Source organism: Cyrtonyx montezumae, unplaced genomic scaffold, assembly GCF_038088225.1.
Source record: "Cyrtonyx montezumae isolate F1298 unplaced genomic scaffold, pur_monq_1.0 scaffold_3, whole genome shotgun sequence".
Taxonomy (NCBI): Eukaryota; Metazoa; Chordata; class Aves; order Galliformes; family Odontophoridae; genus Cyrtonyx; species Cyrtonyx montezumae.
In genome coordinates, this window is record NW_027072034.1 from 49,902,167 (window position 1) to 49,914,839 (window position 12,673).

General features: G+C 39.4%; 1 protein-coding gene across 1 annotated transcript; it reads right to left on the reverse strand.

The window, feature by feature from the left end:
• Window positions 1–216: 216 nt before the first annotated feature.
• On the reverse strand, window positions 217–2,156 carry NR0B1 (nuclear receptor subfamily 0 group B member 1). The gene is made up of 2 exons (XM_065743977.1): window positions 1,581–2,156; window positions 217–748 (listed from the first exon to the last, which is right to left on the reverse strand). The coding sequence occupies exons 1-2, from the start codon at window positions 2,131–2,133 to the stop codon at window positions 504–506; spliced, it is 798 nt and encodes a 265-aa protein (XP_065600049.1). The 5' UTR covers window positions 2,134–2,156; the 3' UTR covers window positions 217–503.
• Between the last annotated feature and the right edge of the window lie 10,517 nt (window positions 2,157–12,673).

A 12,673-nucleotide genomic window follows, 5' to 3' on the forward strand; every position in this document is an offset into this window, starting at 1 on the left:
ACTCTGTTTAAGTCAACTGAAGTAGTTCACCAACTCTTTGGGGCCAGTATTGAAAATACGAGCAGAAGTAATTACAATATTCAGTATCTAATACCACTGAAACAAGCCATAGAAATGGCTTGCTCGTTCCTATTTCTGTATGCTAGCTATGTCTAAAATGTAAACCTGAACTAGCTTTTATTTAAAAAAACGTTACTACATTGTACTTTTGAGGTGAGCAATATGTATGATCTTTATTCATAGATACAGTAAAAGTAATAGCCAGTTGACTTGGGATATGAACATTCTTGGCAACTTTAAATCTTATTCTGATGACTGTAATCTTAATGCAAAAAACACCATGTTTAATAAAAATTAATTCCAGAACTTAAAGGCTATTTTAGTATTTAATACAAAAATACTATCTATGTAAAAACAATAAGTTAGTTTATTTACAGTACTTTACACTATTCTGCTCTAAGAGTTCCTTCACACTGGATTTATTTTCATTACTTTACACACCTTTATAATTTTGCACAAAGCATTTCCAAAAGCATGTCATCCATGTTCACTGCTCCAATGATGGGCCTGAAGAACAGTTCAGCAATCACATTAGCGTTAATAGATCGTAACAAGGACAGAACAACATTCAGCTTGGCAAATCTGGCTTGGTCACCTCTGTGAATGAGTCTGACGTGTTCATTTAGAGCTTGCTGTGCTTCTCTCTGCAGTCCTTCAATGTACTGTGTGCACTGCAGGCCAGGTAGATCTGAAAAGAGAAATAAATTACTTTATTTACATAGGCTTTGTCGATAAAACTATGTTCTTAGAGAATAATAACTGCAGTATAGTAAGAGATCAGAGATTATGTCATAAATGAAATTCTTATAGGACTTCCTGTACCAAGAAGCAACCTGCCTCATGTTACAGTGCAGTTCAAAATCTTTAGCTGGTGTTCCAGACAGTCAATACTCTTTTCTATTCAAGCTCGAAACACAATATTTGCATACATTAATTTAAATGAGAAAAAAAAATATTTGCCAAAAACAAACTTTCACTGAAAAATGAAGCACAGAATCATGGTTTGTGTAGGAGGGGACTAAAAGATCCCCTAGTTCAAACCCCCACATTTTCACATCCAAAAATCATTTTACAGATTGCAAGAAAAACAAAAAATAAAATAAAGGCTTGCTTTTGTTTACTCCTACAAAAGCATTCACGTTTTAGGGTACCCTTCTAAGGAGTTCCAGATGACACGCAGCAAGAAGCGTAACTCCAGGACGTGAAAGTTTCCTGGTGAACGTTACTAGGGATACTGAAGGGCTGAGAAAACAGCTTTAGCTTTTCACTCTAACAGCGGGAAAGCAAAAGCGCTGAGCACAGCTTTCAGGTGGAAGCGCCATCATTTTAAGTGCCATAGCCAACCGGCCAGCTGCCTTCCAGGTTAAGGAATCGCCAAGACAACCGCTCCCTGCCCACGTAGGCAGCTCCAGGAAGCGCCCTACTGCTTCCCCCACAGCGTGCGGAGCGCTCCGGGAGCGCTGCCGGGCGGGGTCCCCGTGCCACCACCGAGCCCTCCCTCGGGGGACCCCCGCACTCACCCGGGTTGAAGAGCACCGTCCCCTTGAGGTAGGCGTACTCCTTGGTGCTGATGTCCAGGCTCCAGCACTTGGCCAGGAAGCCCTTGATGGCCTGGATCTCCCCGGCCGAGGGCGGGTGCTGCCGGCCGGGAGCCGTGGCGTGCTCACCGTGCCGCCGGGTGGTGAGGATCCTCTGCAGCATGCTGGGCTCCGCGCTCTCCACCGTCTCCAGGTGCACCCGCTCCTGCGCCAGCCCCAGCACGAGCAGAGGCGCCCAGCAACTGCGGACCAGCACCAGCTGCTCGTCCAGGGGCAGCTCCTGGAAGCAGGGCACGTTCTGCACGAAGCGCAGCGTCTTCACCAGCACGGCCGAGGCCGCTTTGCAGGCCACCTGCGGGCACTTCAGGGCAACCCTCCTCTGCGAGCCGCACGAGCAGCCGCGCCCCGCCTGTGCCCGCCGCGGCCGCGGCCCCGGCCCCTCAGCCGCCGTCTCACGGCTCTTGAGGATGCTGTAGAGGATGCTGCCGTGCCGCCGGCCGTCCGCGCAGCAATGGCAGCGCTCCAGGCACGCCATGGACGGAGCTCGGCTGCCCGGCCCGCCGGGAGACGAGCACTGCTCGCCCTCTACCCGCCTCTTCACGTATTTATAGCCGGCGGCCGGCGTGCGTGAGTGCCGGTGTGGGTTCAAAGGGGGCAGACGCTCTTCACTGGCTGGAAAAGAGAAAGAGGAGGGGAATAATAAGAAGGAAAGCCCTCCTCCTCGTTTCCCGACGGGGCGGTGCCGTTCCCTTCCTCTGCGTTCCAGTGCGTGGCGGACCATCTTTCTGTTCTCACGATAGGTGCGTTTCACCCATCAGCCTAAAACATTTCCCTCAGCTTACATCTCTGCTTTCCTGAGGTCTGTATGACATGGTGGCGTCCTCCGAAATGAGGAAATATTTACTTTCATATTTATCAAGGTGGGATAGATGGATAATGATTGTCCAAATCTGACGTGGCACTTGAATGAAAAGCACACTCACTTTCTGAGCTGGACCGTCTAGAAGTGGGTGCAGCAGAGCGCAATACTCCCTACAGTAAGTGAAGGGTTACATCTTTATGCGTCGTGGGGCAAAACAGTAACATTTTAAGTTTTATGTGAACTAGAAGAGCCTTGTCACGCTTCTAGAGAAAGCAGTGGGTTGCAAGTTGCTTTCTGCACCTTCTCCATCAATATCACTACTAGGAGATGTTTAAATCACCCTGGAAATGCTTATTTCAGTAAAAGGATGCAGGTCTTTTAAACAGTACTGCTGACTGCTTTGGCTTCTTGCAAATTTTAGCCTAGATCTCAGCAATTTTTTTCCCTGTGAAGTTAGTGCTACCATATCATCTTACTTAAGGCATAGAGTCATATAATCATTTCACTCTGCATATTTCTTCACAATGGGGCACAAAAGGGGCATTCAGAGAAAGCATAAAAAAATATATGGGTAATATAAAGCACTAGTAGGTTATTTGCCTCAAGTAAACTTTGTTGTCCAAAATCCTTATGATTATACTTGGTTTTATCTGTGAAATGCATCATATAATTTAAATTAGTTTCATTAAAATATTATTGACTTTTATGGTGTTTCCTTAAGCAGACTTACTTTTTTAATGCAGGAATTTCAGATTTTTGTCTAAGATCCTATAAGTTCTTTGTCTATCTTTTTTTTTTCACAGATCCAGATAAGATAAAGCCCTTTACTGGTTTTGCAGTGGTAGAGAGCTGTTACATTACACCAAGAAATTGGGGTATACAGTTTGCAGACAGGTGAGATTTGTCCCTGGAACAGAAAACAATGTTTCACTGAACATTCTTTAAGAAAAAACAAAAATTCTTAGAACTCCAAAACAAATGTAATAATACTAAATGTTGTCATTTGAATAGTTACACTGGTAACTGGAAATTACTTGTGTAATTGCTTAGTACATTTTCTTGCTGTTTCAGGCTGTTTCATGCTATATTCATCAGTGTTTTCTCAGTGGCCTGTCTCTCATGAGGTGGCTGTTATTGGACTGACAATAAAATCTAATTGTGTTTTTTTATTGTTTTGTAACCTGGAATGCATCTGTGGGAAACTATGAGACATCTGAGACTCAAATCATTGACTTAGCAGTTTTGAACTTGTACTCAATTTATGGAAACATTCTGCCATTTAGGGGAGGATAATGCTCAGACAAGGCCCTTATGTAATAGCAATATGAATCTTTTATACCAGGTCTACAATGGAATTGTTTCCTGATGTAGCAATGTGGGTTGCAAGTGTTTTGTTTTTCAAGGCATTTTTCTTTTGACCAAGTTTCAGATGTGGATGCAACTCTACTGTCATATAATAACTTTGATGACACTTCACTCTCAACCAACCTAAACAGAAAATATTTTTCTTTTATAACCATGTCAACATAGGTATCTTATACTGAAACTGAAACTTGAGTTACCGTGCAGTGCCAGAAGTTACACTAATATAGTGTAACTTCTCTCATAAGAGCATTTACACACATGTCACTCTTTCTAATGATTAATGTATCAAAATACACAACATTTTATTCAGGGCAGATAATTTCTTTGCATTTAAAGCACCAAAAATGCTGTAGAAACTTTGATACTTGATGATTTGATCAGCTTAGTTTTTTCATGTTGGAGGAAGGCATTCAAGTTAAACCAAAGACAACAAAGCTCTCTATTTAAAAACAAAAACTTAAACCAAATTTCCTCATGGACAAGTAAATGCATTTTGTTGGAAAATACATGAAAACATAGCAAAAAAAAAAAAAAAGGATATGTCCATTTTCTGCTAAAAGATCTTAGGTTATTATTACCTAGCTCTGTATTGTTCAGTCATGAATAGGTTTACTTATTTCCAGGGAAAGAAAATGACTGCTTGTTTGTTGTTTGTTTGCGCTTTGCTTTGTTTTTAACTCAGACAAAAGCCTTGGATATAAAGGTGATACAGTGCAGTCTTGACAGCAGTCTTACGCTTTCATGTTTCTCTTCAGTGTCTCTGTATCACTCATCTGGTAGTACACTTGGTTCTTGGCCAGAGGGCACGACTTCAGTTTCAGAACAAGACCAAACAAGCATTTGTTTTTGTGCCATTAGTGCTTTAGTGCACCATTAGCTTGAGAGCTTTTTTCCAGTGAGAAATTGATATCAATATCCTCTAAAATCTTCTATAACCCAGTGTGAAGGATGAAAAACAAAATTTGGTCTTAAGGTCAGATGTAAAACGGGCTCAATTCAGTGACTTGCACAAGAAAAGTTAACCTTTCACCTGAAAAAAAAAAAGTTCAATGTGAAATATTATGATTGTTCAATTAGCAAGATGTGTTTGGTATAAGAGAAGCATTCCATTAAAACATTTTTTGTATTTTACAGGGATATTTACTTGAAAATTAGTGGGGATTAAGGGAAAAGTATCACCATTAATAGTGTTTTACCTTTATATTTTATCAGGTGTTCCTGATGCACTGTTGCATCCTTCCTCAATTTGAAATAGATTCATTGGGTAGAACATATTGACAGCCTGATTGATTCAGTGTGAGCCAAAGGCAGTTGATCTGTACATGGTCAAGGAATGCAGAACCTGAATTTACAGAGCTTTTACAGCTGCCCTAAAGCTGTGATTTGACTTTTTTTTTTCCTGTATTTTTACTGTATTTACCGCCAGCTCATCTAGCAGGGTGGTGTATTTGTTTTGGATCAGGATGAGCATGTGGTGACATTTTGTATGGGATTAGCTGGACTACACAATAGTTTGTATCAGTTTTAGACCTTTATGCAAACTGCTTGAAAGTCAGTGGTACCTGATCCAGCATAAACTATAACAATGCAAAATGAACCCTTTTATATTTCTTAAATAAATTTGAACTTGTGGTTTTTATTTTTTTCAGATCAACAAAAGGCCATGGCATTTTGTATCCAGAAGTAGGAATCCTGAATTCAGATTTTACTTGTCTGTGCACTTTACTGTCATATTTCCATTGGAAGATAACCAATTTAAGACCTCCACACATCACATACATATTTTTGCATTCATATGCTAATTTACCTTAGGTTATGCAATTAGGTTTCAGGAGGACATAAAATTTGAGACTTTTTTGTTTAAAGTGAGTGTATACATTCCCAAACACCTGTGTGGCATGTTTACAGTCGCAGTCCCATGAGAGAGGGTGAACCAATAGCTCATTGGAGCTAAAAACCCTGGTATGTATTTGCTGCTGTCATTTTCCTTGTGCCAGTTTTGGCACTCGTCAAAGCTGGCAGCATTTTGAGAATAGTAATTACAAGAAAGGTAACAAAGAAACAGATACCTTGCCATGTGTTCTCCACGCTTTATTTTCCCCAGTAATGCTTTCTTAGGTCCCGCCCAACCTAAAAAGCTGTAAGAGCAGTCTGTAATGTCGGATTTTGTTTGGATGAATCAGCAAGAAACTAAGCCATCAAGAAGAATAGGGTAATTTTTTGCCACTTTACTGATCTGAGCTCATTCAGATGGAGATCACTGCTGTATGTCCTTCTCAACCAACACATGGAACTCCTCACTCAATGGGAACAAACCCCTGAGGCCTGAGTTCAGGGGAGAGAGGGCTTTGAGCAATCATTGTTTTTAAATCAGTCTTCTAAATGCCACCTGAAATTGATCTGTACTCTTGCTAATGACACTCAAATAAGGAATGTGTACTACAAAATATTAGTGTAGAAATAACTTTGAATTACTGAACCTAGCTTCAATTATTTGCCTTGAGGAATACATTGCTGGTAAATAAAAACAGACAAATGACATACAAAAGCTGGCAAATTAAGCTCTTTAATACACTGTTCAAGAAGAATAAAATGCAGTCTAGCACTGCTGTGGCAATGGTACACCATATAACACACGAATTCTGAAGTTGAAATTACTGCACAAAAACATGTCATTGTAACTGATCACCTGAGACTGACAAGTTTACAAATACGTTTACATTTGTGAGTAAGATGCAAGAATACGCTGCTAATAAAAAGATTACATTCAAATAGATTTAGAAGTTAGCACATATTTTATGTGAAAATCAATGTGAGGGTTTTTAAAATGCACACATATTTCCGTATATCTTAGATGAGACATATTTAGCTTAAGTTGGATTTTTAAAAATACAACCCTTCTGCTGAGGCAGTATATCATTTCTCAGTCAGATTCACGTTTTGGTATTAGAAAACATACTAATTTCATTTTTTATCATTCTTTTAACACAAATTTGACAGATAAATAAAGGAATTACAGGTTTATCATACAATCTAAAGTCTGTATCTCAAATATTTATGACCTTCAAGTAACTTCTGTAGTTCTTTGGCTATACTCTTTGCTTAAATCACAGACTACCATTCTAAAATCTGTATGTATTCTGTATAGAACAAGAAAGGCATTTGGCATTCTCTTCTGCTGGCATATGAGATAGATTACATCTTCAGTTTTGTCAAAGTAACTGAGCTTGCTTGCGGTATTTAAAGAATGGATTTTTCCAACTCAGATCACTTCAATAGAACTTGATAAGGGAGTGATCCAATAGTTACGTTGGTACATCTGTTATGTTACAGTCATTGATAGCCCAGTGTACAGTGAGAAGCACTGACATCTTAATCTAGCTCACCTGCAGCCAGATAACATCCTTGGTTGGTCTGATAATCAGAGAATCCCGGGGCTAGCACTGTCAGTGCCTAACGGCACTATCTCTGCTGCTATACACTGAGCTTTTGCTGACTGAAGTGCAGCTTGTTCATCTCTATGCATCTGCCCCAAACTGTTCAGTCTTGATTTGGATTTGGTGCGTATGAAGGCTATACATGTTTTTTTCAGTGACTATGGTAAGGAGAAGGTGTGGTCATTAAATACTGTATTAGAAAAGGGGAGGGGTTGTTTTTTCATAAGAAATGATCTGTTGAGGGTGGGATTTTTGTTATGGTGCTGTTGTTGCTGTTTGTTTCATCGTTCATTTTTCCATGGACATTCAGAAAATGCAAGGCACTGAACAGAAAAATAGTATGAGTAGCAAACTGCAGTACTCTGGCATATAAGTGGCTTCTCTTTCAGGGGCATGGACAGTAAAGCATACACGTTGATGTTAAGCATGAAGAACGCGGGTTGAAGGAGAAATGGTGCGAATGCACAAAGGAACAGGGCACTGCAAATAAGAATGGAAGGTATTGCCACTGGATAGGCTTAGAGTTGTCATAAGAAGAATGTGTGAAACAGAAGGTGAAATACAGTAAATGGGCATGTTGAGGAAAACCAGCTTAGAAAACCAGAAGAGGAAAATTGCCAAGGGTTGAAAAATAGACAAGGGAAAAAAAACTGGTAATACAGTAGTGCGTGCAGCAGGAGAGAAACCTTATAGGGACAGACTGAAGACAGTTTGTCCAAAGATAGAGAAAGATTGATAAATCTATTTATTTTTACGCTTGTTTCTGGTAACCTGTTGCTATGGGGTTTGTTTATTTGGTTTTGGAAACATGATAAGGAGTTTGATTTAGAGAAGAAAGACTCCTTTTTTTTCTTCTAACCCCTGGAAGCTATAACCCATGTAGGTTTCTTTTTCTGGTCTAATTTCACCAGAATTCCACTATTTCATTAATTTCACTGATTTCACTGTGCATCTCAAGGTGCATCTTTCCAGGCTTTGGCTTTGAAAATATGGTTGTCTTGGAATAGGAAGATTAGCAATTCCTTCTTGCACACCTTTATCATTTATTTTGCTTTCCAGTTATATTTACATTGTGCAGAACATCCAGGTCAGAAGCAGAAAAAATATATACCTAAAATGTCATTGTTGACATTTCATTGTCTCTTTCTTGCATCCAGAAATGTGTTCGGTTTATATCTTTCACTCTTCTCAAGGACGTTTTCACTGTATACCTGTAAGATAGTAAATCACATCATTACCTTGGACTTTTAATCTCAGAACTGCAGGACCATGGTCTGAGAATGACAAATGAGCATGTTGCTGATTGTAGATTTTAATATGTAGAACCTTAATCAATTGCATGAGTGTAGTTTGGAGTAAAACAGCTACTTTTGACTTATTAATCTCTCATTATCTGTGTTCTGCCCTTACAATAATTCCCATAAGGAGCATAGAAAATTTAATCTGATATTTCATAGTTGCTAACTTCTAGAGAAGACTTGAGTGCTTTTCTTTATCAGACTTGAGAAGGGCTAGTCCTTTAAACACACAGAGGACAGAAGTTCCCTGGAGATCTTTTTCACTCAGCAGTGTTCTTCCCTTCCGCCTCCAAATCCCATAGCAGTTCAGCTTTTATAAAAGTTTCTGTGTCATGACCTCCACAGATCTTTGACAGTCTTTCCTGGTAAGCAAAAAGCAGTTCACTTAGAATAAGGTCAGGCTATAATTTTAAAATGCAACTCTTCTACAACTGAAACAGTGTAAGTGGCTTTTTTTCAAGGTCTCACCTACCAGGAGATATGAAGAGTCTGATTCCTTGCCGTGCTGATGTTGAACTCCATCCTGATTCATGGAATTTTTCTTTAATCAGTGATATAACACAGGTGACAGGGCTCATGTAAAAATGCTTTGCCTTGGACTGCTCAAAGAAAGTCCTCTAAGGCTCTGTCCACCCCATAAAATTAAACAAGAGTAGTTTTAATAACTCTAGCAGGAGTATCAGTGACATGATAGAAATCACAGTCACAGTCTAAGTCCTCCAAACTGTCAGTGATATCACCTTCATTCCTGTGACTAAATTAAAGCTAAATTAAAGTTTCACATTTTCATTTTGCTGAATTGACATACTCCTAATATCTGTTGTTAAATGATTTGATTCAAGTAATAACTACAGCTCCCTGATGTTATGAGGCAACATAAAAAGAAAATCCCACGGGTTTCTAGCATATGGTAATGTACTGTGAGACTGTAATTTGGGAAGGATTAAACACTACTAAAAGAAAATTACCAGAATTTTTCCTAAATATTTAAATGTTGAGGTGTTATGGCTGTACCATCATTTAATGTCTCTCTTGCTGACACAGCCGAGGTTGAAACAGTTTTAGTGAAGTCATTACAGGGTCAATGTAAAATCTCCATGCATATCTGAAGTTTTGAATGATTTATGTGAGTCCATGGATATTCATTATGATCATATTCTTTCATGTTTCCATTGACAGGCAGAACAATGTCACCGGTAATGTCCAAAATAAATTATATCATCATAAAACTAGACCTTAAATGCAACAAAATTAAATTTAAGCTAACTCTTAAAGTTTGACAATTAAAGAAAGTTAAAGGACGTTTCTCAAGTAGCACTTGGCATCCTAAATTGCTCTGTTCTGGGTAAGTGTTGACATGCCATAGGCTTTGTGAAACAGAAACAGGCATATCGTCTGTAATCTGTGCTGCAAGTGCAAGTAAAAGAATGCAGCGTGAAAGCTTAGTCTTGATTCTCTCGCCTCATCTGGTTTATAGGTACTGTGTATCAATGCAATGATTTCAGTGCCACGTGTCTCAAGAGTACTGCAGTTTTCTGTATTAGGCATGTGATGTTTTCTGTAGCTATCAAAAGATTCTCTTCAGTGAGAGTTCATGTGCAAGTACTCGTCATTATCCCCAGCAATTCTGCAGCTGGCCCCAAAGAAAAAGAAGACTGCTTATGTATTTCACGATAGTCTGCTTTTATATTGTCATTTATGTAGAAAGATGATAACTGTGGACTGATACAAGAATGTCATTGTGTTTAGGAGCTCTCTACCTAGTAGTAAGAGAGTCAGCAGTCCGTCACAGGGAGTGTCACAAGTGACTGAAGAGAAGCAAAGCCAGAGAGGGCAAGCAGAAGAGAGTTGAAAATATTTGCCTGATGTTATTTATCAGATCCAAAACAGAATTAGGAAAACACCACTGGAATTAAGGCTTTCTTTGTGTCAATTCAATAGATTCAATAACACTAGGATTCATCTGTTTCCTATACCACACCCAGTAGCACAATTCACCTTGATTTAAAAAAAAAAAAAAAAATCACAGGCAATATTCAATACAGGGATTATGATATTTTTTAGTGAATATACAGAAACAAATTGGAAACTTGCTTCTCTCATGAGCTGAAGTAGAGGTTATCCAATTTCTTAATCAAAATCCAAGTACTATTCACAAACACCTGAAGCATGCTGTCTCTAGATCAAAGCGCCACTTGCATAGGAATTGTGGAAGTTAACATCAGTGGAGAAGCCAGCATTTTTACTACCAACATCGGGATCAATGTTTGGGCTCTTTGTCCTCCTCTGATGATGTGTCAGGTGCCTTTGTGCCCAGTAAATATTCCGGAATAGATTAAATTCTGCAGTAATTCTCCCTCCACTTTCCTTAACCTCATTTGTTCCCTTGCATTTGTGGTTTTATGCAGGTGGTTGCTCTATGAATTCAGTTTTTCTCTGAAAACGTGTAGCAATTTCAGTAACCCAAGCTTCAGGATCTAGTCATATTTTAATAGGTTTCTCCAAAACATAGAAGATACTGCATCTGTATTTATTTCTTGTAGGCATGCACTTTCATGGGTAGGGAGCTGGAGGGAAGAAAATGTGGTTATAAAAATGGATAGGAGTGCCTGTTTTTTCAGATTCATCTTACACCATTACAGTGATATTTTAGTTTTCATGTTAAAAATACCTAAGGTAGGATGACGACCAAGGGAAAGAGTTAGATATAACTCCATTTTTCCAATGCAGAAACATAGCAACATATATTCATTTGATTCCTTGACAGTCTTACACATTTTCATGCAAAATTCCCTGCCAACTTTATTTTTTATTTATTTCATACATATGTGTAATAAGAATACAAATCCACTTCCTACTGGTTACAGGATTAGTATTTTTTTTTTAAACAAATGTGTAAATTGTTGTATAAGCTCAATGGATCATCCTAGGGATGCCCTGAATCTTTTGACTGAAAAATAAGAACCCTCAGTCAAGTCAACTGATTTGGAAATTTTTGGGGTGGGAGAGAGGCAGGGCAGTTATTTTAAGAAATCAAGGGAAAAAAATGTCTTGCTTTGCTGTATAGCTCTTATTGTTTCGACTCAGAGACATCAATCCCTTCTTTTTCCTCAACTAGTAGCACTTTCCTCTAGGGCTAATATTTGTGATGTCTCTAAATTAGTTGCTTCTTAGTTCTCCTGTCATAGTGAGTTTTTTATTCATTTATACAGTGTTGTGGTTTTGTGGTGTTGATGCCGGTATTCCACATCAGAGCATCACGCAGCAGTGAAGGAGTTAATGCTGTGGGAGCAGCAGAGGGGCGGAGCTCCGCACCGGATGCAGGCGGCACTCGGTCTGGGCGTGTTGCTCTGGGCTGCTGTGGAGGTCTGGGCACGTGTGCTTCCCCTGCAGTTCCTCCCTAACCTAAGCTCACAGCTTTTGGTTTGGAAATTTTATCTCTCTCTCAATTGTTCAATTTTATTAGATTTAGTAAAGTTACCGTTCCTTCTCAGATCGTGCCGTTGTTTTCTTGTAGACCCATCTCTTCCCGCCGTTTCCCCTTCCCCCTCCCGGAGCGCGGCTTTGCTCGGGCGGCCGCGCGGCCACTGACGCAGTTTCTTTTTCTCTCCTTTCTCCCTTCTCGGCTTCCCTTGGGTCACCGTCACGGATAACACCGTGACATACAGTCTGTACTGTTAAAAGATATCACAGGTTAGCCAAGTCCTTAAAGGTTATCAGTCAGCAGTCAAGGGGAGATGGATCTTGACCAGTATTCTTTGCATCCTACCTTTCTAGAGTCTAGCTGTTCCCTCATTTGCCATTTCACGTCCCATAGTTCATCACTTAAGGCCCAAACTTGTGGAAAATTCTGTCAATGTCTAATTTCAGGCACATAATTATTTTCCTTGGATTTAAGAAATCTGATCTGATCATAGTATTTGTAAGCTTAGAATATTGGAAAACTTGCCTCTGTGAATCTTAATTAAACTAAACCTCTCAGTTCAGATCTTTATCACAACATTACAATTTAGTCCTACAATTAACTTCAAAATGAATCAAGCATATCTGGTTATTTGATTTGGTTTCTTCATAATTTCTTGGCTACATTTTTGCTATCAGCCATATTTACCA